The sequence below is a fragment of the Corvus kubaryi genome, unplaced genomic scaffold (genome assembly GCF_017639235.1).
Source record: "Corvus kubaryi isolate FWS band 111438036 unplaced genomic scaffold, C.kubaryi_AGA036_p1.0 71, whole genome shotgun sequence".
Lineage (NCBI taxonomy): Eukaryota > Metazoa > Chordata > Aves > Passeriformes > Corvidae > Corvus > Corvus kubaryi.
The window spans coordinates 13,568,071-13,592,770 of record NW_024582059.1 but is presented as its reverse complement, the minus strand read 5'-3'; the positions used below and the strand labels follow the sequence as shown (position 1 = coordinate 13,592,770).

Genomic DNA, 24,700 nt, shown 5'->3' with positions numbered 1-24,700 from the left:
ACTTACACAGAAGGAAGCAGACGGGTCTCTCCTCCAGCAGGGAAAGCACAGGGAAGCTTCCACCACGCTGAGCTTTGCAAGGTACCAGGTCTCAGGCCTGAATCCAGAAAGCCCTTCGTTTCTGCTCTGACTCACACACATTCACAAATTCAGGCAGAATGTTCACCCATAAAAGTCCTTTCTTTTCCCATGTCAGCCTACAAACAGAGACCCAGAATAATTAAGACAGTGCTCATTTTATTGTACTCAGCATGGAAACCAGATGTAAAACAGCAAAACATTAAATTCCTAAGGGACTCGGTCAGGTGGGTAACATTGCTTTAGTATCACTTTAAGACTTTTCACATGCAAACTTCTGTTGGTATGTCTCAAATGAATGCCATGGTACACCTGGTAGCCTAAGACTAGCTTTATTTTGTACACTACATCACGTTCAATCAGTGTAACTATAAAATTAATAAAGCCACAATAATATTAGTTGTTGTTAGAAGCCTCCAAGTTGGTTTTCTTCTGCTGCTGGCTGATTCATGGCCATAGTTTTTTGAAATTAAAAGTTCAGATACACTCCCTACCTTTAATTTTGGGCATAAACTCCCAATACTTTTCAGTATCACTGAGACCTTTACTTCACAACTCAGATGTGATTTTATGTGCCACACACACACGAATGGTTCTCTTCCATTTAATGGAAATTCCTCAGGGCAGTGTCTAAACTTGCTTTTGATGTACTTGAAACTATTGATTGTGAACTGAGCTAAGGGAAGTGTCAGGAGGACCCTCTCACCTGTTGTAGCAGAGCTGCTGAGAAGTGTCTGAGAGACTCGAATTTTGCAGCAAACAACTGCTGGGGACTTTGCTGGAAGATTTGTCATTTATTTCTACTCCATAAAGTGTCAGTCTTAGCAGAACACTAACAAAAACTTAAGGTCTAATATTTCAAATGAGGACCAGTTGACATGATTCTGTTCCTAATGAGACCAGATGCTTCCTATCACCCACAGACTGCTTTTTAGAAACCAGATAAGGAGAAAGATTTAAACTCTCCTCAAGGTTGTGGAAAATGCTAAGCCTCCAGCATTCAGTCAGGGCAAAGGGAAAAAATCATATTAGAGCATGAGTGATGCATGAGCCCTGCACACATGTACTTGCCTTTTAAACAGGGACACACACACATAAGCTTACCTACAGCAGAAGTTTTCCTAGAGGAAAAAATATTTCCCCTCTGTGTGATTTGGCTCAGTAATAACATCATTTTTTTCTATAAAGAAGCCTGAATGATGAAAGGTAGGTTTCACTTTGCAAAATCTTCTTTGCCAGAATTTGATGCAAAATCCACATTATAAACTTTAGGAAGGAAGAGCTACTCAGAAAAGCCCAAAGCAGAAAAAACAATAAATCTCAGAGTTTAAAAAAAAATAAAAATCAGTTTGGCTCAATGGAGCTGTTATACTTCATTCTTCCTTTTAAACACCTACACTGACTCAAGTGGGATAATTTAAGCCCCTAAGAGAATATTGCAGCCAGTTCAAGTTACAGGAACTGCTGACGTTCAGGTCCATGGATCACCACAGCATCCAATGAACCCAGAGATATTTGGTAGTGTGCACTATTTGGATAAGGACCTACCTGTGTGTCTTTGGGACAACTGAAAATACTGACCACTCATGCAGGCATCACAGAGACACCAAAACATAAACCAGCAGAAATTAGTTACTGAAACAGGGAGGTGGGAAAAAGGAGGGAAGGGTTTCCCTCAGACCACAGGCCTCAATTTTCTAAGCCCACAGAGTCTGACAATCAGTTGTCTGTCATTCAGAGCAGTCATTCCCACAAGATGTGTGCAAAAGAGTTACTCTGTTGTGGTAAAATTTTGCTTTAATTTTTAAAAGGTGTAGAAGGACAGACACAGAACAAGATAATGGAGCAAATAAGTTAACAGAATTTGTACTTTCCTACAAACCTTGCATATACTGAGCTAACTAATGAAACACTGGTATGGTAGATTTCCATGGAGTTTCCAAACTGAAAACCAGTGGCAGCCAATTTGAATTCCTCATCAACACTGATTTTCATTTGGACTTCCATTTCTAACTTTAACACTTCATAGTAATGAAACTCAAGAGAAAAGCTAGTCCTATCTTTAGAGCATATATTCACCTTTTTGAATCCCTTCAATATACTTCTTCAAACAGTGCATTTTACAAGCTCTTATGTTTTAGTAGCAGTAATAAACTGAGGTTGACTGCTTAGAGGTTTTGTTGAATCCTATTTGGATATATCTATAAATACTAGCAAAATATACAGCCTTTGGAAACATTCATTTTCCTAAAAGACATGGGACACCAACAAATAAAAAAAAAAGTGAGGTCAGAAAACAAGTGGGCAAAACTTAAGCAAAACTCTGACTTTACAGACATAGGAATGGGAATTCATTGTGAAGTACCTACACCAACTTTATTTTACTTCTCCTTTGGTCTTTCCCTGCCCATGTTTCTCAGCAACTTCTTCTTCTACATTCAAAAGAAAGTTTTCTTCACCTGAAATGAAGAAGACAAGATATTCCCCTTCTTGCCCCTTCAGCTCTTTCCCCACTCTTTTTTTTCCAAACCAAGTCAGCAGAAATGAGGCAGAACTTCAGCACTTGTGCCCAAACAACACAAAGTTGGCAGATCCCAACCAAGTGCACACAGATGGATGTCACAGCCTCACAAGAAATCCAGGACTATATTGCAAAATGCCTGCAAAGAGATGCTCCTTCAACTCAGGTATTGTATTGGCAACACCAAAATGTGCTTGTTCTCATCTTTCCTAGTGGAAAGCCCCAAGTGAAACTAGAAGTAAAGCTTCCATTCTTATTCACTGCTTTTATTAATGGCTCTTGCTACATCAGCCTTCCTAGGAGATGCAACTGACAGGGAAGGGTTTCCTGACAAATAGCTTGTTTCCCAGAATCTCTGATCTTGAAATAAAATGAATTAAAGAGTTACTTCAACTGGCTAGGCTACAACACAGGTACTTTTCTTTATTTTTCATATACATTTACCCTTGGGAATAACAAAGTATTTTCTGTTTTATTAGCCCAAATGGATTTCCTTGGTTGTTACCCATCCAAGTAATGCAATATGATTCTGAGTCATTGGGCAGAGAAAAAGAATGGGTTGGTGGCACATAGATCATCTCCACCTACTCTCTGCCACATCACTACTCCAAGCCCATTTTCATTTTTGGGACTGACATGACACCAAGAACAGCCTTTCGTGGCTGCTACAAGCTCACTCACATACATAATATTTGCTAATTGCTACCCCCAACATGGTTGTTTCACTGTTGGTGAAAGATGTGTCATCACTGAGGATTCACACTGTCACCTAGACATCTAGTGCAAGAGAAAGCACTAATCACCAGTGTTAAACTAGCAGGTTGCCTACAGTCTGCCCTAGCAAGGCACAGTCAAAACCTAAAATATTTTCCATGAGATATGCTGGTGAGTATCGACTCATTTTTATGTGTTGGCTTTTGGCACTTCATTGCTTGGCTTCCAACACACATCTGCAGGACTTCTGCACCCACCAGACAGTGCCATGGACAACTTGCCTCTTTGCACTAGTACTTGCCCTGAACACAGGCTGAGCACTGCATTTTTTTTTTCAGTTATGCCCATGAAGTCATTCAGACGCATCCACTCAGTAACTTGTCCATCGGCACTTTGTGGTACAAATGCACTGGTGACATTTTCCTAGAAGAAAGGTCATTTATTGTGGGGAACTCACAGCTGAAAAAAGCTGCAAGGAGCCAGGGGAGACCTCTCATTCCTTGCAAAGAAGCATTAATTCCAGTGCTGTCCCAGCATCTGCTCATTCATTGCCAAGCCCAGTTTGGTGTCAATAAAGCAACTCATACCCATATGCTAAAAACATTTTGCAGAGCTTAAGCTAAAGGATAAAATTCATGGAAATCAGTGAATGAGTGATAGCTGTTTATTCTCCTCTGGAAAAAAAAAACCAGGACAATCAACTTGTATATTCAGACTGAGCATATTTGTAAAGGGACAGTTCAGAGTAAGCTGGCTCACAGCTACAGCAAGGGGAGCGCACAGGGGGACGCGAGCTGAGCCAAGGGACACAGCTTCACAGGAAGACAGGCTGGGCAACAGCTAGTGAGTGAAGGGGCAGGAGGGAGGCAAAAGGAGCAGCACAGAGCCTTGGACCTGGACAGGACACAGCAAAAACTGCAGACAACTCAGGGAACCTCGTCAGGGCTGACATGGACACAATGTGGGAAGAGACACTGAACTTGTCAACTAACCTGACCTAATGATACTGTCAATATTAATCCCACACAAAATTTCACGTGATACTCACATCTCAGACACTACTAGGAAGGGGGTGGAAACAGCAGTACTAACAGAAAAAAGGTTGGAGACTTTCCTCCTGGTAGGCAGAAGTGGGAAGACGCTCTCTAATGTGGTGATTTAGAATTAAAAATTCAGCACCACAAGTAGGAGAGGACTTAAATAACATACAAAAATTGAACAAGGACGTGACACAAAGCCCCCTGGTATATATCTGAGGAGTCAATTCAGTACTATGCTTAGGGGCAACACTTTTCATTGCACTGGGTTAAAATGTATCTTACAGTATTTTACTTTTATGCTAGGGAAAAATCGCCCTGAAACAGCTACTACGGCAGTTGATATACTCAAGAAGTCTGGCCTCCTAAATAACTGGGGACCACCTCAGGTTGGCTTCACAGGAAAAAAAAAAGAAAAGAAAAAAGATACTAATACTAATTTACACTGTTTAAACCTGTAAGATTTAGAGTAAATTGTAAGAGTAAGATCTACAGAGTAAGTCAGGTGTATGGTATTAGAGACAGAAATAAATTATCATCATGATTCATGAAAAATCTTTAATGGACTAAAAGCATCTCCTATTTAACTCTAGTACTCTGCAGGATTACAATACCCAAATCATCAGTGCTTTGCAGGATTGATAACTAAATTTTCTAAAAACTGCAGGAGTTCCCCAGCCTCCCATAATGAACTCTAGTGGACAAAATACAAAGCTACTGGGAAACACATTTCCCAAGTTGAAAAATATTATTGAGAAATGTGACCAACATGTATTTGAGACATTATTGTATATCATACTTCTGGAGAAACAGTCACTAAGCTACCTTTTATTAGCAGTTTCTACAACTAAGTTCAGAAATACAGCAAAGATTGTCTCAAGATTTCAGTACTGCTGCAAATTTTTCAAGTTAACAGTATAATGGTTTATAATATAGAGTGTAAGGTAAAACAAAATACACACAGGCTAAATAAATGGTATTCGGGTTATGAAAGGCAGCAAGAAAAGCACCAAAATACCGGAAAAAAACAGTAGAGTTGGCTAAGGACTTCAAAAGGAAAAAAAAAAAAAACCAGTATAACACACTAGACATGGAGGCTCATGGACCCAAATGAACAGGAAAGCCTGCTGCTATGGGAAAACATTACTGTGCATATCTGGAGAGAGAAGAAAGATCCACATCACTTTCAAGAGTGATTTAGAAGAGAGGTGCTCAGTGCCACGGGAGGCTGGGAGCAGGGGCTGCCCACCCCACCTGAGGAGGCAGAATGGCTTCCTGCTTTTTAAAGACTTGGCAGGAGCACCAGAGAGTAAGGGTGGGCACCATCCTGCTGGATGCAGGTCCACCTACCGATGCGCTCTCCTGTGCCTGGCCGGCTTATACCTTGAGTGGCCACTGCAGGGGACAAAAAGCATCTCTCTCACCTCCCCTTCTGGCCACCAATGTCCCACTGCCTTAGCTTCTCCCAAAGAGAGAATCCTTCAGTCTTGATCCTCATTTTTGGCCTGGTTCTGCATTTCAACAGGAGGGGAAGACCGGGCTCCCTGGGGCTCACCTGGGAACAGTGGCCCACAGTATCAACAGAGGTGAGGCTGCTCGGTGATCAATGTCCATAGCCTGGTTCATGGACTTGCCTCAGCGTGGGTAACTTACAAACCAGGAAAGTTGTCTTGTGTTAGGTCTTTACAGCTGTTGAACCTCAATTCCACCTCCCTCAGCTTCCCCCAGTCCACCCCTTTGAGTAAGACCTCATAATGCACACAAATAAATTCCCATAATTCTGACAATCCCTCTGCTTCCTGCTTTATCAGAAGGTGCTGCTCTCCCTGCAGCAAGGTGGCAATTGAAATTTGTGCTTTTGCTAAGTGCCTAGCTTTTCATCTGACAGCAGTCAAGGTTGGGGCATAACGTGGAAATACACCAGCTGTGACAATAATAATGGCAGAATGGAGCATGTGGCTAGTCAGAAAACAAAGGGGAATCATGTTCCACTGTTGTTGCATCACAACCCCAATTACACAACCAAACAGCAGGACTCAAGGGGAGGGATTCTCTCCACCACCGCAGGTATTTAGGCACCCCTGCAAACCATGTCAGTCTAACACAGAAGAGGGAGCAGGTCGGACACAGCAATTAGGACGCCTAAAATTCTGCAGCATGGACTGGAACACACTGTGCTGCCTCCCTTTCAGTTTTTTATTTGAGGATGTATCCGAGGAAATGGATTTCCGGGTCTGATTGTTCTGGGCCCGGATCAGTTTTTCGTGTTCCCGTATTTGTCTCTGTAAGTGGTTCTGGATAGCGATTCCCAGGGATTCTGGATCGAGGGAAGCACCATAAACCTCCCAAGTCATTCCCTGCTCGTCCCAAACAACATCCCTGACGTGTTTGGACTGCTTCACCTGTACTCTTGCCTCCATGGCTGGGGTGGAGTGCTTTTTGTTCTCCCCCAGGTTCAGCACAGCTGGAGCAGAAGCAGGAATTGCTGCAGTGTGGAGCTCATGTCTGGACTCCCTGGCCTGGAGGCCCTGCTGCTGGGGAGCTGCCGATACTGGCACAGGAGGGGCAAGACCTGCAGAACTCACATTCAACTTGGGCATCAGTCCTGCCTGCAAGCTCTGGCCACCAGCCATCTGAGACTGGCCACTGTCTCCGTGGCCTCTGCTCTCCTTCTCACCCACATCCTCTGAGCATGCTTTTACATGGGCAGCAGCAGGCTGGCTGCCAACATTCACCCCTCCTTTAGGATCAAGTACCACCAAGTTTTCTTCCTTTGCTTTTACCACAGATTGATTAGGACTGGCCTCTCCTTGACTTGCACCCTTGCTTTGCACAGGCTTTTGGTCAGAGCTGCCCAGGACCTCCTTCTGCTTGACTTCACTGTCCAAGCCACAGAGTAAAGGTGACCGGCTGCTTCCCACATGAGGGACGAGATCCTGCATGTTGTTCCCAGTTCCTGGGACAGCATTGGTGGAAGTGGTGCTTGGCTCACCAGCACCAGTCCCAGACTGTGATGGAGTTTGATTACTGGAGTTAACGTCAAGCTGCTCCACGGGGATGGGCTTTGGTGGGACTGGAGCATCCATTGCCAGCTGAGCAGCATCCTTGACATCACGAGCTGCACTGGTCATTTCAGCATTACCCACAGATGTTCCTTGGGAGGTAACAGCTGCAGGGGAGCAGGAGAGAAGAGGTTTCGCATTATCTGCTGATACTGGAGACACCACGTCTCCAGGCGGTTTGACAGGCTGGGTTTGGGCTGAAGCAGTCACAGCCACAACAGTCGATTTTGATGTGATACCAGGAGAACATGGGAAGTTTTGTTGTGAGGATAAACTGTCAGTAAGTGCAGCCTGGCTCAGCCCCATACCTCCTTGGTAAATTATGTGCAGTTCTTCCTTCTCCTCTGGAGGAAGATTCCCTTTTAAGAAGGCAGCAAAGATGCTCGGACTGGTGGAAGCTGATTTGCTCTCCACGGTAGCCACGGCTTGCACCTCAGCATCTCGCCATGTCCTGCTTACAGCTTCCTGAGTAAAAGGGCTGCTCTCTGACTGAGCTGTCATTGTACCTGTTTCTCTGAATTTGGAGAGCTGGGTGGGGTTTGGACTCCCACGCGTGGGGTCCAGGTTGTGTACAGGACGTGGACTCCCGTGGCCAGACTGGGCTGGTGCCTCACTGCTCTGCACTGCTTCAGTTTTATCTGAGGGCTGCGACTGTGCCATGTCTGCAGTCCCGCTTTTTGCCTCCAGAATGGTCTGTGCGACTCTCCCCAGGTCAGCTTCAGCTTGCCTTGCTGGCAAGGCTGACTGACACACAGTGGAATCATTTTTTTCTGCCGCCCTGTCTTTTTCCCCTGTTTGCAGAAGGTTTGCCTGAGAAGTATGACAGAATTGATTAACCCCGACAGGATCACCAGGGGAAGAATAATTTAACACTTCAAGCGCTGGCTGATCATCACTCCCCTGAGGTTTCAAGGCAGAGTCATCTATCTGTGTCAGGGAGCTCGTTTTGGCCTGGCTGCCTTGCACAAACTGCCGGGAGCTCTGGGGGGCTGGCATCATCTCTGGCCCTTGCCCTGCCAAGAGGGCTCCTCCTGCCGCAAGGGCTGGCACTGCCGGAGCCTGGATGCCCGCTGGCTGGGAACAACCAGCAGGCTTCACATCTGCAGGATGCACCTCTGCAGCTGTGCTAGCCAGCCCGGGAGAAAAGGCTTCCTGCTGGCTGTCATCATCTGTGTGGTACCGCTCACAGCTCTGTGTGCCGGCAGCAGCTGTGCAGTTCAGGTCGAACGAGCAGACCCCAGCTGAGCTGGACGGGGTGCACGGGAAGCCATTGCTGGCCCTCTCACCACTGGGGGATTGGGGCTGGTGCTTAGCAGGCTGCAGGTCTCCCAGGTGCTCCTCCTCTGCAGAAGTTGAGACCAGGGAAAGCTTGGCAGATCTCAGAGGATCTGGTACAGTCCCCATGGACTGTCTTCGAGATGCTGTTTGTCCTCAGCTTCTCCTTGGAGTTTTCTCACTGGGCAGGCTGTCGGCGACAGGTTTCCTGTGAAGCTAATCTGTTAATGAAACAAACACAGTGTTAGTGGCAGTCAAATTTAAGAAAAAGTACCCAGAGCTAATTGATTTTATAGTGTGAAGAGAAATACTTGCAGGCAAAGGGGAAAGTGAAGCACCCAATTCTGCCTGAAAGTCACAAAAAAGACACAGATTTCAACGATCTCCCAGTTCCGAGGTCTGGATGGAAAAAACAATACTAGGGACAAAGCAACAGCAGCTCCTCTGTTGTTGATACATTTAGCAAAACACTGACATGCCAGAAGGGAGGAAAAAAAAAAAGAAATATGAAAAGAAAGAAGAGGTATGGACTTTGTGTGGAAGTTTGAGTCACAAAATAAAAACACTGTGACAATATTCTCTAGCAAGCCACCTGTGGAAGGAAATGCCTATGTGAAGAACAGATCCCTAGGTCTGAGTGGATCCCACATCTTCAGTGAGCTCCAGTTCCCCTTTCTTCTCAAGGATAGCCATTTTGGCTCCACTACCAACAAGGACAGTCACAGGGGGCAACAGGTCAATTTAGACTAATGTGGATGAACCCAAACCTCACTGGTAAAAGGAATATGGAGGGATCACAACCTGCTGTGTGATGCAGATAAAAACCAAGAGAAGGTACTGCACTCCAGAGCTGTGCACATACTTACTGCTCTCACATTTAGATCCTTTGAAATAATTACAAGGAAGCCAGCTTGATTAATAAATGGGGGTAGAGATGACCTAGAAATCAATTTACGAGTAGCTGGTATGAAATCGAATGGGGAGCATTGCAGCACCGCAGAACAGGAGGGGTTCATGCCATATCCAGGGAAACCTGGAGGAGGGATTTTAAGCAGGTAGAACAGAGTTATCCAGGTTGGAGTCATGCCAGGACTGCAGAGAAACCACTGCTTCAAACATGAGGTGTTTTCCAAATGTGCTTGCTGGCTTTCCAACGGGCTTAGCACTGCCCAACCTGGACGCTTCTAGAGATCAAGGATGGGATCCGTATCAGCAGAGTGGTGGTGGCCAGTGATAGAATCTCATCCCACTCCTCTTTTAAACTGCAGGCTATCTGGGCTTGTTTAAAAAGCTTTCACTGGCTTATGCTGCCAGCAAAATACAGGTATGTAACTTGGGAGACACCCAGGTTTTGTTAACCTGATGATGGAAACATTGCTGTACCTGTTCGTGTGCCCGTCTCTGCAGGCACACAGTAGGATCTCCTTTGCTACATTACTAGGGAGATGCTGCTGGAAGCAGCGGTGCAACCACTCAGCTGTTCCAGACCCTTCCTCCACACTAGCAAAATCAACAAAACCCTTTCCAGAAAAATCTCTACTCTCCTTCTCTCAGCCTGGATTACAGTGATATAACTTCCTTAGTTTCTGTAAAATCAGTCCTAAGTTTCAGCACCTTAGGATACTTTAAAAGAGCAACAGGAGAAAACTGCTCAATGAAGGAAAATTTAAAAAAATACAGCCACTCTATTTTTTCTAAGAAAAGGAAAGTGCTGCAACTTATTACTTATTCATTAAGCTTTCTGTCTTCCAGATATTAAAAATGTATTATTTTTTTACTGCCTCTTTGGGCTCTGTCCAACCACAGAGATATAATCTGCTGGGTTAAGCCAGCCCTGAGAAACTATAATCCTGCCTCTGAAGGATTCCAAGTCCCTTAGCTGCACTCTGTGACAGAAGCCCAGCATCACCCCACAAGGGATTTCCAGGAGGGCTAAGGATTGCCAAGCATTTTGAGAAGTACTAAAAGTATGTAAATCAGGCTGAAAATCAATGGAAGTTTGTGGCTGCCTACAACACATCTTGCCTTCATTTTATTCTCACTTTAGAGACAGCCAGCATAGTCCTGAAGGAAGGACAGACATTCCATGTTCACGCTGTTGTGCTATAAACATGTAACGGCTGCGAGGAGAGGAGCAGATGGCTTTGGGTATCCATTGGACTAAATTCTGTTACTCTCTTCTTTCCTTTTCCAAATATCGATGCAAACCAAACCAGTATATACAACTGGGCAGCTCACATATATTTTTTTTCCTTATTTTTTAGATCCAGAAAGAAAAATTAAGCAAATAATGGAACAAAACCAATCCCCATTTTTAGGATGAGATGTACTACTCAGCAAACAGTGTCAGAAGAAATGAAGACTTCTGAGAAAATCAGTTTGGTTCATCATTATACAAAACCTGGGCAAGGCAATCTGCACACTGGAGCATTATCTTTTAACTCATACCCACTCAACAGGGCAATGAGTCCTAATTTTTCAATTAAATGAGTTAGTTCTGGTCTGAACCCCTGCATGAATTCTCCCCATCTCTTTAGTGGCTCTTCACCAGCATCACCTGAAACATATAGTTAAATGTTTGCCTCGTATGGTAATTAAAAGAGATTCTGCTACCAGCCCTTGACATATGTCAAGAGAAGAAATTCTGCCCCAGAAAACCCAGCTGGACCTGTTCTCTGATGTGGGACAACTGAGCACAGTCCAGACATTTTGCTTGGCCCTTGAATGTGGGGCAGGGGGTGGATCATTCTTCTGCCTGGAATGGCTCTGCAAATGAGTCAATTTATGAGAAAAGGTTTCTATAAAGACTTTGTTGTCAAAGTCATGGAGCTATTTTCTAGACTCGTCACTAAGCCATCCTAATGACAGGAGCCAAAGGCACTGAAGTAGTCTAAATAAACATGGTAATTTAAGAAAATGTTCTAACTTAAGAATTAATAAAAATCAGAAAAAAAGCTAAGTCTTATGAAAGAGAGCATCAAGGAAGCCCTACAGATTACAGAACTAGAAAGGCATTTTTACTATTGGAATCTCATTTATGATTATTGTCTCATTTTTATTATTTGAGTCCTGTTACATAGGAATGAAGAACAACGTTGGGACCTGTGGGCAACACTACTCAACTGCCAAGACCATGAGGATTCAAACAAACAAACAACACTGCCTACAAGCAAATATGTAGGAAAAACAGAAATACAAAACTCAGTAGAAGGCCAAAAAACATGTCAAAACAAATCAAGATTGCTGATGAATTTTTCAAGTCTTGTACATCAGACTTGGAGCAATCATCCAAAGTTTTCTTTTAACAGGAGGTAAAATTAGTATCTCCACAAAGGTCAAAATCAAGTTTTAGTAATAAGAACAGATTTGCTACACCAACAGAGTTCTCCTTACCCTTATTCTTGCAGATTAAATTAGCCTGCCTGACTGTGTCAATCTCATCTCAACAAAGAATTATTGTGGACCTTTAGCAACAAGAGGTTTCTAACTTGGCAAAGTCTATGTTTTCTAGTTAAAGACCTATTGGGAGGGTCCCTGCATGGCCAGCAGACCTTCATGGAGTCTTGTAACTGAGTAGGTCTTTTTTATGTGCGGTTAAAAAAACCCAAAAAACCCCAAATCCCAAGAAGTTTCCTGGCAACTCAATGCAGACAATGCAAAGAAACTCCTATTTATTTTAGTAATACCCAACCCCCAATAAAACGACACTGCAATTTTTACTCTTGCTCCTTATGAGAAAGTCAACAAAACCAGAAAGTCTGCATGTTTCATAATACAAACCAATACATTTTCAGGAAATTCCTATGTAAGATTCTGCCTTCCATCTCCTCTGGAAGAAATCTGAAAATCTGCAAAGCACAAATAAGACTGTCAGCATCTCCACCTATCCTCAACTGTAAAAACAACTAAAAAGCAGCTCCCAAACTAATCAAGCACCCCTTTCCCAATTCTGGATTTCCATTCCTTGAGTCCCCTACTCTTTGAGCCCTCTCTTCAACCTTGTCTCCGCAAATAGAAGAGCTGAACACTTGCTCTTAATAGTTCTAATCTTACAAGATCTCTCAGATCATCACAAAAATCATTATACAGCCACATTGGTTAAGAACAGAGATAAACATCTGCTGAAGTGGGAATTCAGTCTCTGTTCTCTTCTCCTGCTCTGAGGAAAAAGACAATGACTCACCTGAACTCGTATTAGACCACTAAATGTATCGAAAATAAAACACATTTCTTTAAATTTTAAACATAAAAATGCACTTGCATCCTTCTAATTCTGCAGCCAATGGGGGTTTTTTTCCCTCTTTTCAATGTCAAAGAGTGTTTGTTATTCTGTTTTCCATGAAAATTTGCTTTATGGGTTATTTTCTCCTAATTATCTGTGGGATCAAAAAGACTGGCACTACAAATGAAAGACAGCACAAAACAAGGACATATTCATTAAAATACTTAAGAGTTTGCCTGAAGAGGTAAGATACAAGAGGCAGAACTTCCATCTTTCAGTGTGTTTTGGGATGCTGACAGGAGACAAATTACTCACTGTGATGACAGGGAGGGAAGAGGTGGTGGGGATTTCCACAGATACCTCGCATACTTGTGATTCCCACCAGAGATGGGGCTGGCATTTCAAGCAGAGGGTGCTCTAAGTCCCAGTTCTCCTTCTACACCTGGGGAATGCAGATGTTTTTGCAGGTCAGACCTGCAGACAAAGCAGGAACCTGTGCCAGAGACAGGCAGAGAGCTGGACAGGAGAAGTAACACATTGAGCACCACAGGGCTGCAGCTCCCTCCGTGTGGACATTAGGCAAAGTGGGTGATTCTATGTGCTGGTTTGCTTTTGACTGGCCTGTGCTGAGTGAGTTAGCAGAACTTCTGTAACACCTCAGCAGATACTGCAAAATACCTATTTATTCCCTCACTAGCCACTGAATTGATATGACTTTACTCAGCCCAGAAGGACAACAGCCTATTGCAGCTCAGAACTCCCTACGATCCTGAACTCTTTATTTTTACCTTCCACTATATTAAAAATTACATTTCTCATCTGTAAGCTTTTTAACTCTATGTGTCTGGGGGTTTGCTTGAAAGGCTTTTCAGTTTTCCTTGTTATTTTTTGGGGTAGGAAAGTTTACTTTAGAAAAACATCTGATCCTCTTGAAGGCTCCGGCCAGTTCAAAGCTCTAGCACACATAAGATATGGATCCTGTCCACAGCCTTCCTGCTGCTGGCCACAGGAGTTTAAGGACTTTCTGGATGGAAGGACACACTTTAATCACCTTTGGAAATTAGTGCACATCTACTCATGGACCCCCTTAGCATAGCTGGCCTATGCAAAATGCTGTGCAGTGCACACATGCATGCCCTCTGAGAAAAGGACCTCTATTTGTGCAAGCCTACTCACTGCAAGTCTAGGCCACTCATTTTAGCGTTAAAGCAAACGCCACCAAACAAAACCCCACAGCCTCTCCTAGAACCCTTCCCAACATCTGCACTAGAAGCCCTTCTTAATCTCATGTGATGCATGTCATGACACTAAATCAGCTGGAACTACCAACTGAGCCACATGAACAGCCCTGAGGAAAAACCAGATCCAGCCAGGGCTCTCACTGGGGTCCAACAGACCTCAGAGCTCCTCCCCCTGGATGTTGATACAAAACAAGTACTATCTATCAGGTCTGCTCAGAAAGATGCCATGACACAATGAGAAATGGAAACGGCAGAGGTAAAAACAGGAAATAAGCCCAAACACAAAACCAGAGGCTAAGTACTCATCTTTGCTTTGTAATGGTAGTAAACTGAGGAAAATCATGTGAAAATCAAGGGCAAGATGTACTACCATTTTCAGCCAAAAAGAGATGGCTGCCAATCAGCCTGACACCTACTGAAGATTTATGTAGCACTATTCTGTACATGCTGAAGAAACACATTTTTCTGGTTGTTGACTCCTCTCATCTTGCATCCCTCTGCCAGGTATAGACTAACTCCACAGAGTGCAGAGCATGGGAACTCCACTTTGGAAGGACAAAGCTCAGCTTAACCTGCTGCCCACAACCTACAGATGAGAAAATGTGTCAAGCCAGTCCTACAAATGGTACAGTGGCCTCTGGGGATAATACAAAGCAAAGCAAACTGCTTTGCACCTTTCTTAATTTCTCTCAGCTTCTGGCTAACCTTAAGTACATCCTGCCAAGAGCCCTCAGTAGGGCCTTGCCCCAACACCTCAAAGCAGTCCAGGGACACATGGGTACCTCAGCAGTCACTCAGGGACAAATGTGTGAGAATATCTGCAATTGGCTTTTAATAGGCAGGCACAGAGAATAAAAACTGTGCGGTGATCAAGCATGATTCAGCTCTACTGTCCTGCTGGCAGTTACCCTACAATTAGAAAGATGTCCATGTAAAAGGAAATACAGCTCTGCTTGGAGACAGGATGTTCCAGCCCATGTCCCATCTGTTCCCTGTGGGCAGCACCCATGTTGCCCTGGCCAGGAGACAAGCAGCAACCCCCACATCCAGCTCTGGCACCAGCTGACGAGGCCCTGGTGGGAGCCCGGACACTGTTAACAATGCCACAATGCAACTCAATCCCGAAAGCTGGGCTGCCTCTGCTGGAAATGTCATTGTCCTCTGGCCATGGCCAAAGACACCAGGCTGGCACATGCTGTGAATGTGCGGCAAGAGCATCTTGTTTGCATGGGAGTAAGAATCAAGTGGTTATGTATTTATGGGTGCACCATGGCTTAGCAAAACTCTCCCACATTTCCAGAAAGAAAATGGATTTGCCTTGAACTCCAACATTTTAAAGCAAGAAAAACCAGTATTTAGAAGTGATAGAAAATACAGTACTGAGAAGATAGCTAGAAGACATTTGGCAAGGAGATTGAAAATCCTGGTTTAGATTAAGAATTGTGTTATCATCTGCTGCCATCAAAGTTTTGAGCCTTCACAGCTCACTCCTTTCTCACAGATTAAAAGCCTTTTCCAGGAGAAGCTCAGATCCTCATATAACCACTGCTTCTAGAATCTCTCCAAAGAACCCCACACATGGTCAGAGGAGGGTGGCACGGGAAGGAACCACAAGAGGGCTGGATGACAGCCTGACCATGCATCACCTCCATACTCTTCTCCCCGTGTCCTCCTGCCCCTCTACTTCCCTGCTCAGCTCACCCTCCCAAGCATGCTCCCTGTTGCAGACAGGGGCCTTGGGCATCAGCAGGGGCTGCAAGGACACGCTCTCTCCCTGCACACCTCTTCCCAGGGCTACAGCAGCCCAAAAAAGGCTTTCTTCGGCGATGCGTGTAAGTATGCAAGAGTCCCTGCTGAATACCAGGCTTGCTGCAGAGCACCACCAAGAGCCCATCAGTCTTTCTCCTCCAAGGTGAAAGGGAAGGATAAATGGCTTTATGAAAACAGCTAAATCAAACAACAACTATGCTGACTGGCTGAGGCAGCTGTAACAGTTGCATAAGCTACAGCAATATTCCTACCTGGGCCACCCTGGAGGGGAGGCGATATGTGGGTAAAACCTTTTTTTTTTGTTGTTGCATGTTACTGTGTTTAGCCTCATTATTTATCAGCAGTTTTTTCTTACTTCAGTGTCTGACCCTGGAAGTCATTTTTAAGGAAATGCAGCCCGACTTCAAGGGTAAGCCATGTTTCAGGAGGAAGGCCTGCGTGCACACTCCTGACACATGCACATGAGAGGAAACCAGCAACCTGCTGTCCACATCAGGCAGGTGACTGCATACAGCTCACTGCCACTGCTTACTTTCCTTCAGTTTACTATTGTGTAAAAACAAGACTCAGTGTTTGAGGAATATAAACAGGAGGGTAATAAGGACCTCTCAAACACCACTTTTGTATTTGGTGTTGAAAGCAACAGAATTTCTAACTGACCAATGGGAATTTCACTCCTTACCTATCCTGCTATCTTTCTGTCTGATAAAAGTGTGGTGAAATCTAACCCCTCATTAATGCATTTTATTCAGCTGACTGCATTTGAATGTTGACAGCTGACAAACAAAAGCCCTTCATGAATTTTTCCTGAGAGCAGTTTAGCAGTAGCCAACAATAAATACCTTTTTCCTACACAGCAATACCAACGTGACTTCATTATAAAGCAGAGTGCTCATCTTCAGGGATGAAAGCATAATGCTGGCTTGTTGCCCGTGCAATTCTTGCAATTCTTGCTTGTTGCCCAGACAACTTGCAACAACCAGGATGATGTAGTTTACATGGACATCCATCCACTGGAAGCTGGACTAGGACCAAAATCACATTCGTGTGGTCAGGAAAACATAACCACTGCTGAGTAGGTGTGTCTTAGAAAGGGTAGCTCTAGGGACAAAGGCTGTTATGTACTTCTAACATGCTTTCAGGTCCTCAAAAGGAAGCTTCCTGAATTTCATTATGACTTCCTTAAGAGCATTCCCCCAGTGCACTGAATACAAACATTCATCTCATGGCTGAAGCGTCCCCAGGAGCAGAGTTACCGCCCTAGATAATTAGGCCTGATTTGCTGCTGAATAACCATATTATCAGTGCCCAGAGAAATGTATTGTAGCAGCATTTCTTATTTTAAAACCAACCTTGCAAGTAAGGAAATTCTGCCTTGGAAGAGCTGACAGCAGGATCAATATCTTTTGCATAAGGTAAAACTCAAAAATGATAATGTTTAACTCTCACACACCATCTGAAAAAATTAACTTCTCCTCATATATCATATTATTTTAATGAAGATGCTGGACTCAGTTTTAGAGAAGGGAATAGATCTTTACATAACAGGCACCTGGCAAGGGACGTATCCATTGTCATTTACAGGCGTTATCCTAACGGAAAAGAACTACTCCAAATGGCATGTAATTAGAGAAGAAGGATGCAGTGCCTACCCAGTCATTACTGTAACAGAAATTTTCTGTACTGTGTGATTAACCTAAGAAAGGCATGATGATGATCTCACCACGTCTGCTCTTGCCTCCTGGCTATCACAAAACACAACTCATGTGAATAGAGAGGCTGGCAGCTGAAACAGCTATCACCGTGGGTCTTTTTTTTTTTTAAAATACAGTTAAAAATATCCTGCCTTCTTCCGGCTGCCACCTCAGCAGTTGCTTCCTGTTTTTTCACGTTGTCACTTTGCTCTGCTGCTGGCTGTCATTGACAGTAAGAGCAGCAAAAAGAACAAAATAATCTCCTTAGTAAACTGCCTCCTGCTAAACACCTCCTCAAAAAACCCACGAGAGGAAGCGCCATGAGCTGGGCCACTTTTTGTCTGATGTATTGAGGCTCTGCAGGAAACCAAATGGCTGCAGGTTGGAGGCCTTTGGTGTTCAGGGATAAGATCTGAGCAATTCTGTGGTATCTTTACAATGCCGGTAAATGCTCTTTTGAGGGCAATGACTCAAACCTGGGTGTCCAGCTAAGGACTCTAAGCTGCTCACCTCAGTCACTCAAGCTTATGATGTGACTTTAGTGAGACCATTACATGAAAAGCTGTCATCTCAGCCTCAGCCTCTTCTTTTTCTTTACTTGAGGCTATACACTATTTTGTTGAACATTGACCCTAGCGGAACTGGGCAAAACCAATGCCTCATTCAGTACTTGTTGGGCAAACTGATGAAGAACTGCATGTGGCATGTGGGGAAAGCAGCACTTGTCATGTACTGCAGATAATCAGCGAGACCACTGTTCTTTATATCCAGAAATGATGGAACAGCCTAACGGTGTACAAAGTGCTGTAGGTGGGTGAGGGCTTCCAGTCACCTGACTCTAAGGAAGGTCAATGCCAAATGGGAAAATGATGGTAAAATATTAAAACTATAAACCAGACCAGGTTGTCTTTGGTCGCCAGCCAGAGCTGACAGAAGGTGTTGAAATATATCTGAGAAACCTCCCAGATGTCAGTGACTGCCATTATGGCAGATCTGATCAGGTAAAATTGAGAGAACCTTACTGTTCTGGCTCTTGGCTTGAGCAAAAGGTGGTACTGGCACTGATACCAACTCAGCCTTGCTAAAAATCAGCTCCCAAACCTTACAACCCTGACTCTGGGTCCTGAAATTCACCATGTAGCCAGAGAGCTCTTTGAGACAAAGAGAGGCTCTTAAGTCTTCTCCATCCAGCAATTAGATATGCTTGAACAAAGACTGTGGTGCTTCCTCTGGGTGAAGCAGCCAACTCAGTCACTCTCTCAACACCTCCATCCTCCTACAGCAAAGAAAATCACCAACAGCTGTGCTGTATGATGGCTTATTTTGGAACAACTCATTATTTTCAGGCTATCCCACAGGCGTTTGATGGCAGTAGCTTTTTAAAGTTGCCCTTGCAGGCAGCACAGGGGTGTAAAAATTTCACACACTAACAATTGCAGGAACCATCCTCACTTCTGTCAGAATTGTTTCCTAACAATGGCTTATTCAAAACATGTATTTTTATCCCTACATTCAAAGTGCTTCTATCCTTCCAGCCTCAAGAAGGGGGACTAAGGTACCCAACTGTCTGCGGCATTTTATACTGAGATTCAAATGTGATTTTCACAGGCTTAAGAATAATTACATTCTCTGCTTCTGAATTCCTAAAAATCTCAGTGCTCTTAAAATAAATCCTTATTTAGTGTCTGACCTGGGAAGTCCCATCTGTGTTGGAAGCAAACTAAGCCCAGGATCACTTCCTCAAGACAGACAATATTTAAGAGATAGCAGTGCAAAATCTGGAGGCTAGTTCAATAAAACAGGCTGGGAACCGAGACACAGCAGGTGTTATAAGCCAAAGCTTTGCCCACTGCAGTATGGCACAGCCGTATCCTTACCCCAGACCTCTGCCTTATCCATACCAGGCGTATGGTCCAGTCCACAGCCCAGAACTGTGCAAGGCTTACACCGGGCTGATGTGAGATCCCTGCTTCTGCCAAAGGCTGGCGTCTTCCAAGTTAGAATTCAAGGTTTACACTGAGCCTATTGCTGGGCACACCTCTTCTCATTTCCTCTGCTCTTAGGACAGGGAAATTCACATTTACATTTATCAGGTGACTGAAGCAATGCATGTAGTGATGAAGGCACTGGTAAAAAACATTAACTTTGACTTGAATCACTGTCCCTCAGGATGACTGCCAAACTGGTTAATGAGTATAATTAGCATTAATTAAAATGACAGCTCAAAGAAGACATATCACATCTGAGTTCAACTGAGTCTCAGGTTTACTGGCTGCCTCGACCACCTGGCCAAGCCCAAAGCAGACATCCCTGTGGGCAGCATGACTGGCACTCACCTGGCAGCTATCCCTCCAGCTCACCTTCCAGCCTCTCATGTCACACTCCAAGCAAATCATGCCCCCAAGCATTCAAAAAAAAAAAAAAAAAAAAAAAGGCACCCCCAAGCAATTGCTGAGTTTATCACCTAAAGCCCAGCACCTCCCATCAGGCTGCACTGCTTTTTACTCCTCTTTGGAGCAGTTTTAACTGCCCTTGCTCCAGCTGCCAGCATATTTAACCTGCAGATCTTAGAAGTGATCTAAGGTCAAGTTGTACCTTACTAGAGCACAGCTGTGAGTGAGGAGGGCTGTGGGATAGCTTTGTCCTTATTTCTAAGTCAGCTGGAGTGGAAGCTGGCAGGGCATGACAAAGGATCATTCACGGCTTAGGGTTTAATTACTGGACTCGCATTGAACATCAATGCCCCATGCACAGAGGCACACTTGAAAGAGTGAGAAAACACATCGCAACCTTAGGGCCAGTATGAAAATCCAAACAAGATGGTTAATTTCCATGTAGGACCTTCTTGAAGATAAGCACTAGATACTTCAACCAGTCATCTGACAGCTGCGAATGCGTAGCAGGCTTCTGACCACAATTTATTTTTATTGACATCCTGTTTATGGCTACAATTTGAATTACCACAAACTATGCATCCTTACATGATTGAAGACAGACATACACATACATATAAAATCTGATATATGCTAACAAAGTTAGTCATCTAGCCTCATCTGGGTGATTAAAGCTGGGCATTGAAATCAAAGAAGTCTGATGCTCAAAAGTGCTGAATAATCAGAAATACCAGTAAAGCCAGCAGGATTCAAAAGTTGCTCAATATTTTTGAAAAGATAATTTTTTAAATTCCTGTTCTTACCCAAGAAATGCCAGAAAGTTCTAACATACGCTGCCATTTTGCTGGATGCTACATGGGAGCACAGAGATGCTAAACATTCATCACTTAAGCAGGCAAGATACAGACCAAAGGTAGGAACCTCTACTTTTTCTGCCTCTTCAATACAATCTAACACAGATGAAGATCACAGAGAAAGCTATGCAGCAGCTGGTGTCTAATGCCAGTGATTTAACTACAGAACACCTTTCTTCTACATCTCATCATCTACTACTAAAAGCCATGCAATCATGAGCCCAGTAATTCTGGCTTTAGTGATTCACCTCTGCAATATTACTGAAAAAACATTAAAATGAGTTCCTTCCCTTCCTAGACTCAAGTCCTGAATCTACAAAGAGGGAAAGAGACCTCTGTTAAATAAAACCAGGAAACAAAACAAGTGTACAGAATACATTGCTGCTAGCATTTACAAAGAAAAAAACCAAACCCCACAAAGCCACCACCTTAAAGCTGAACAAGCAAAGGATGTTACAGACCCAGGAAAAGTACTTGCACATACTCCACCCAAGAAAAGTACTTGCAACCACTGCAGATTCATAAGTGTTCATACAGGGAGGTAAGCACTTTTGGAAAGGGCTCTGTTATTGCTCTTGCTCTTCAGAAAGCTCGGGTGGGGCATGGGATCAGATGGGGTATGAACATATGATAAGAGAGAACATCCAGTGTAAACAGGGCAGCAGTCAATGAGATACTGAGCCAGCAACTCAATTATCTTTTCATCTTCTTACAGATGAGCTGCTTCTCTTGCAGAGAGCAAGGCTGGCAATTTGTTCTGAAACACCTCTCCTATAAATCTGTAACCTGTGTGCCAGAGCAAGTGAACTCAGAGCAGACCAAGAACAAATGGAAGTAGTATGTGGACAGAGGCAGATTGTGTCAGAGGATCAAGTAAGTCCAGGCTACAGAGCTGGGAAACTGAGAGCAATTCATCAGGTATTCATTGTATAACCATATTATCAAACACTCAGGCCACACTGCAAGAAACTTGGCTGTCACTGAGGTGGGAAGCCTTGCCCTCCATCCCTGCTCAGCTGCTGGTCAGCACAGTCCAGGTAATTGTAGCTTGATTTTCATTATCTCAGCTCTCTTCACTCTGCCCCCTCATCTATTTATTAACAGTTCTTAGCCACAGGTGTGGGCAGCCACAGGAAAACTGTTGGGTTTGTTCTACTCCAAGTCAACAGGAGAAAAATATTTTTGCAAATGCAGACTGCCATGTGAGGTGGTTTAAAAGAGACAGATGTCTGGTTAGCACTGCAGATGGGCTGAAAAATCCCTCATCACTGCCTTAAAACTCTCACCCTTTTCCTTTCCCAGAAGGACAGAAAATGTGTTCTTTTCCCCTCATGGGTGGGGGCTTTGCCTTTATTTAAAGGGAAAAACTGCAACACCTAAAACATCATTAGACCCCACGCCTTCTCTCTGGGCAGGAACTAGATGAAATGGCTCAGCTGTTGAATTTCTAGGTTAGTATGCCTCAGTCCTAAGCTTCTCCCACAAAACTAAAGTGTTAATGCTGACCTTGGGAACACCAGCCTTCTCCTACACGAATTCAGTGACTTCTTTCCATTTATGAGGCTGACGTACCTTTACAACTGCTGAGTGAATTGTCTCTGGGTAAGAAGGCAGGAGGGGATAAGGGGTGAAGGGGAGACCTGCTCTCTCAGAAAAAGAAAGAGGATGTGCAGAGGAAAGTAAGTTGGTTGGTCCCTGTGATAAGAGAAATTTTTTGGCCCTCTGCCTCCTGGACCTAGGCTTGAATGCTCTTCCAGCACTGATTCCCCATCTGTCTCTTACTGTGTGCTCCTTGCCAGACCATTTCACAGCTTCATATCGCTCAAGGCCAGGAAACTGTTCATAAATGGATGCTTTAGAATTGTCTTTTGCACCATGGTATAGCATCATTTTTGAAAGATAGTTTTAAGTATTTGTTATGTTGACCATGTTCCTATCTCTTGCTGCTTCATGTTGCATGTTCAAGTTGAACATTGTAAACATTGCTTTGTCTTTCTAAGCCTCTGATGAACACTTTTTCCCATTTCCTGTGGTTTTTCTGGTAAAGTATTAGGTCTCTCTCTTTCAGTGTTTGACCACTATCAAACACTATTCAAAAGGCTGCTCTCTGATCATACAGAAAGTATTTTTCTGTCTATAGGGACACAAAAATAAAATAAAAATAAAAAAAAACCCAAAAACCCACACCAAAAACCCTCAGACAAACAAAAAATCCCAGCTAGACTTAACTAAAAAAAATGTGTATATGCGTAAGGGGGGATATGTATAAGCCCATTTTCCCAAAGACTGCCCTCTTTTCAGTCACGAACAGAAAAACTTCTCTGAAGAAAGACAGAATAAGTCATTAAGTGTATATAACCAATTAACACTTTCAAATGTCAACAGTGAAGAATTTAAGATCAAAACTAGGTGACTACCAGATATTTATCCCAGCTAAATCCTGGTCATGGAGGTCAGCTCAGAAGTCCATGAGTGAAATTCCACATGCAACACACAAAGGTCAATCCTACATTAATTCAAAGGGCAATATATGTTTTCAAAATGCTCTCCAAAACTAAGCTAACAGGTGTACCCCAAAACACATTTAACTGTCTTTAATTCCACAGTGCAAAAGAGTCATCATATGGTCTGCTAGAAAACAGACACTTTTCATTCATCTCTACCTCATCTGCCCTATATTCATTATGAATCAGCCATCTAAGACAGGATGACTGAAAGGATGATGTGGTTTGGCTTCCTGTCAGAATGGCAACTATGGTGTTCGGAACAATTTCATATGACTTCAATATCTCTGGTTAGATACCTCTAGTAAAAGGCAGATTTATACCTCCTGTAAACTACAGCAGCTCCATTAATGGGGTTTGCATCAAAGGAATTACAGCCTTTAACTGCAAGGTCAAATTTCACCCATCTAATTAAGTTTCCTGCTCTGAGCAGCATGTTAGCTACTAACTCTGATAGGATTTTTACAGTAACAGGTGTGACTCTGATTGCCAACTAGTTGAACTCATGTGGTCATTAAAGACTAATTTTGATTGCTGAAGTAAAGATTATAGATCACATTGAAAAAGAAGAAGAGTTTTAACAGACAAATATGAGACAAACTGAGGCTGAGTAGGTGGGATTCATTAGTCACTAGGAGGCAGGCTCTACTCCTGGAGGAACACCACCACATGAGCTGGCCCGGAGCATCCACACAGACGGAACTGATGAGTAACAGCAAGTAACACTTCTTACAGAGCTCCCTTCTTGGAATCATAGTATTAGAGGCATAATGTAATTGAAGCCTGCTTTCCTGGTACATCCTTAACAAAACTATTATTAGCTTTGTTGTCCTTTTCCTTCATTTTCTTCTCCTAAGGCTTTTTGAGGAGCGGCTCAGACATTGTGTGGGTTCTCTCCATGTCATCTGCATGTTTGAGCTGGCTGCTGGTAGGAAGGTCTGCTCACATTCCCGCAGGCATGCCAATCTGGATACAACAGTCATGTAGAAATCTAGCAGGAATCTAGTGAAAAAAGAAATTAAGAAAAACCCAAACCAAAACCCAACCCCAAACAAATGACAAAAAACCACCCCAAAACCCCAGGGTACTATCTCATGAACACATTCAGTCCACTCATCTGCTCATTCGGGAGCAAGTGTGAGTGTGCTTATTGTCCATCACTTTGGCAAGCATCCTGCTACCTTCCTGTCCCCTCCAGCATGGAAAACTACAATTCTAAAATAGGTCATTTTATTATGAAAATTTGTTTTCCAAGCAATATTCCCTTGAGGCCCTTCATATTAAGAGCATCTTTTGAACTGGATAAATACTGTTCTGCTATTTCCCAATATCAAC

General features: G+C 43.6%; 1 protein-coding gene across 4 annotated transcripts in view; it reads right to left on the bottom strand.

Moving 5' to 3' along the window:
- Positions 1-220: 220 nt before the first annotated feature.
- The window catches only part of GPRIN3 (GPRIN family member 3), a 33,450-nt gene continuing 8,970 nt past the window's right edge, over positions 221-24,700 (bottom strand). For 3 of the 4 annotated variants that reach the window (XM_042049443.1, XM_042049442.1, XM_042049441.1), the window contains exon 2: positions 221-8,908. In XM_042049443.1, the coding sequence (XP_041905377.1) occupies positions 6,444-8,816 (2,373 nt within the window). In that variant the 5' untranslated portion in view covers positions 8,817-8,908 and the 3' untranslated portion in view covers positions 221-6,443. Of the gene's footprint in view, positions 8,909-12,467; positions 12,536-24,700 lie in introns of those variants that run through there. The other variant, XM_042049444.1, reaches the window with a different exon arrangement.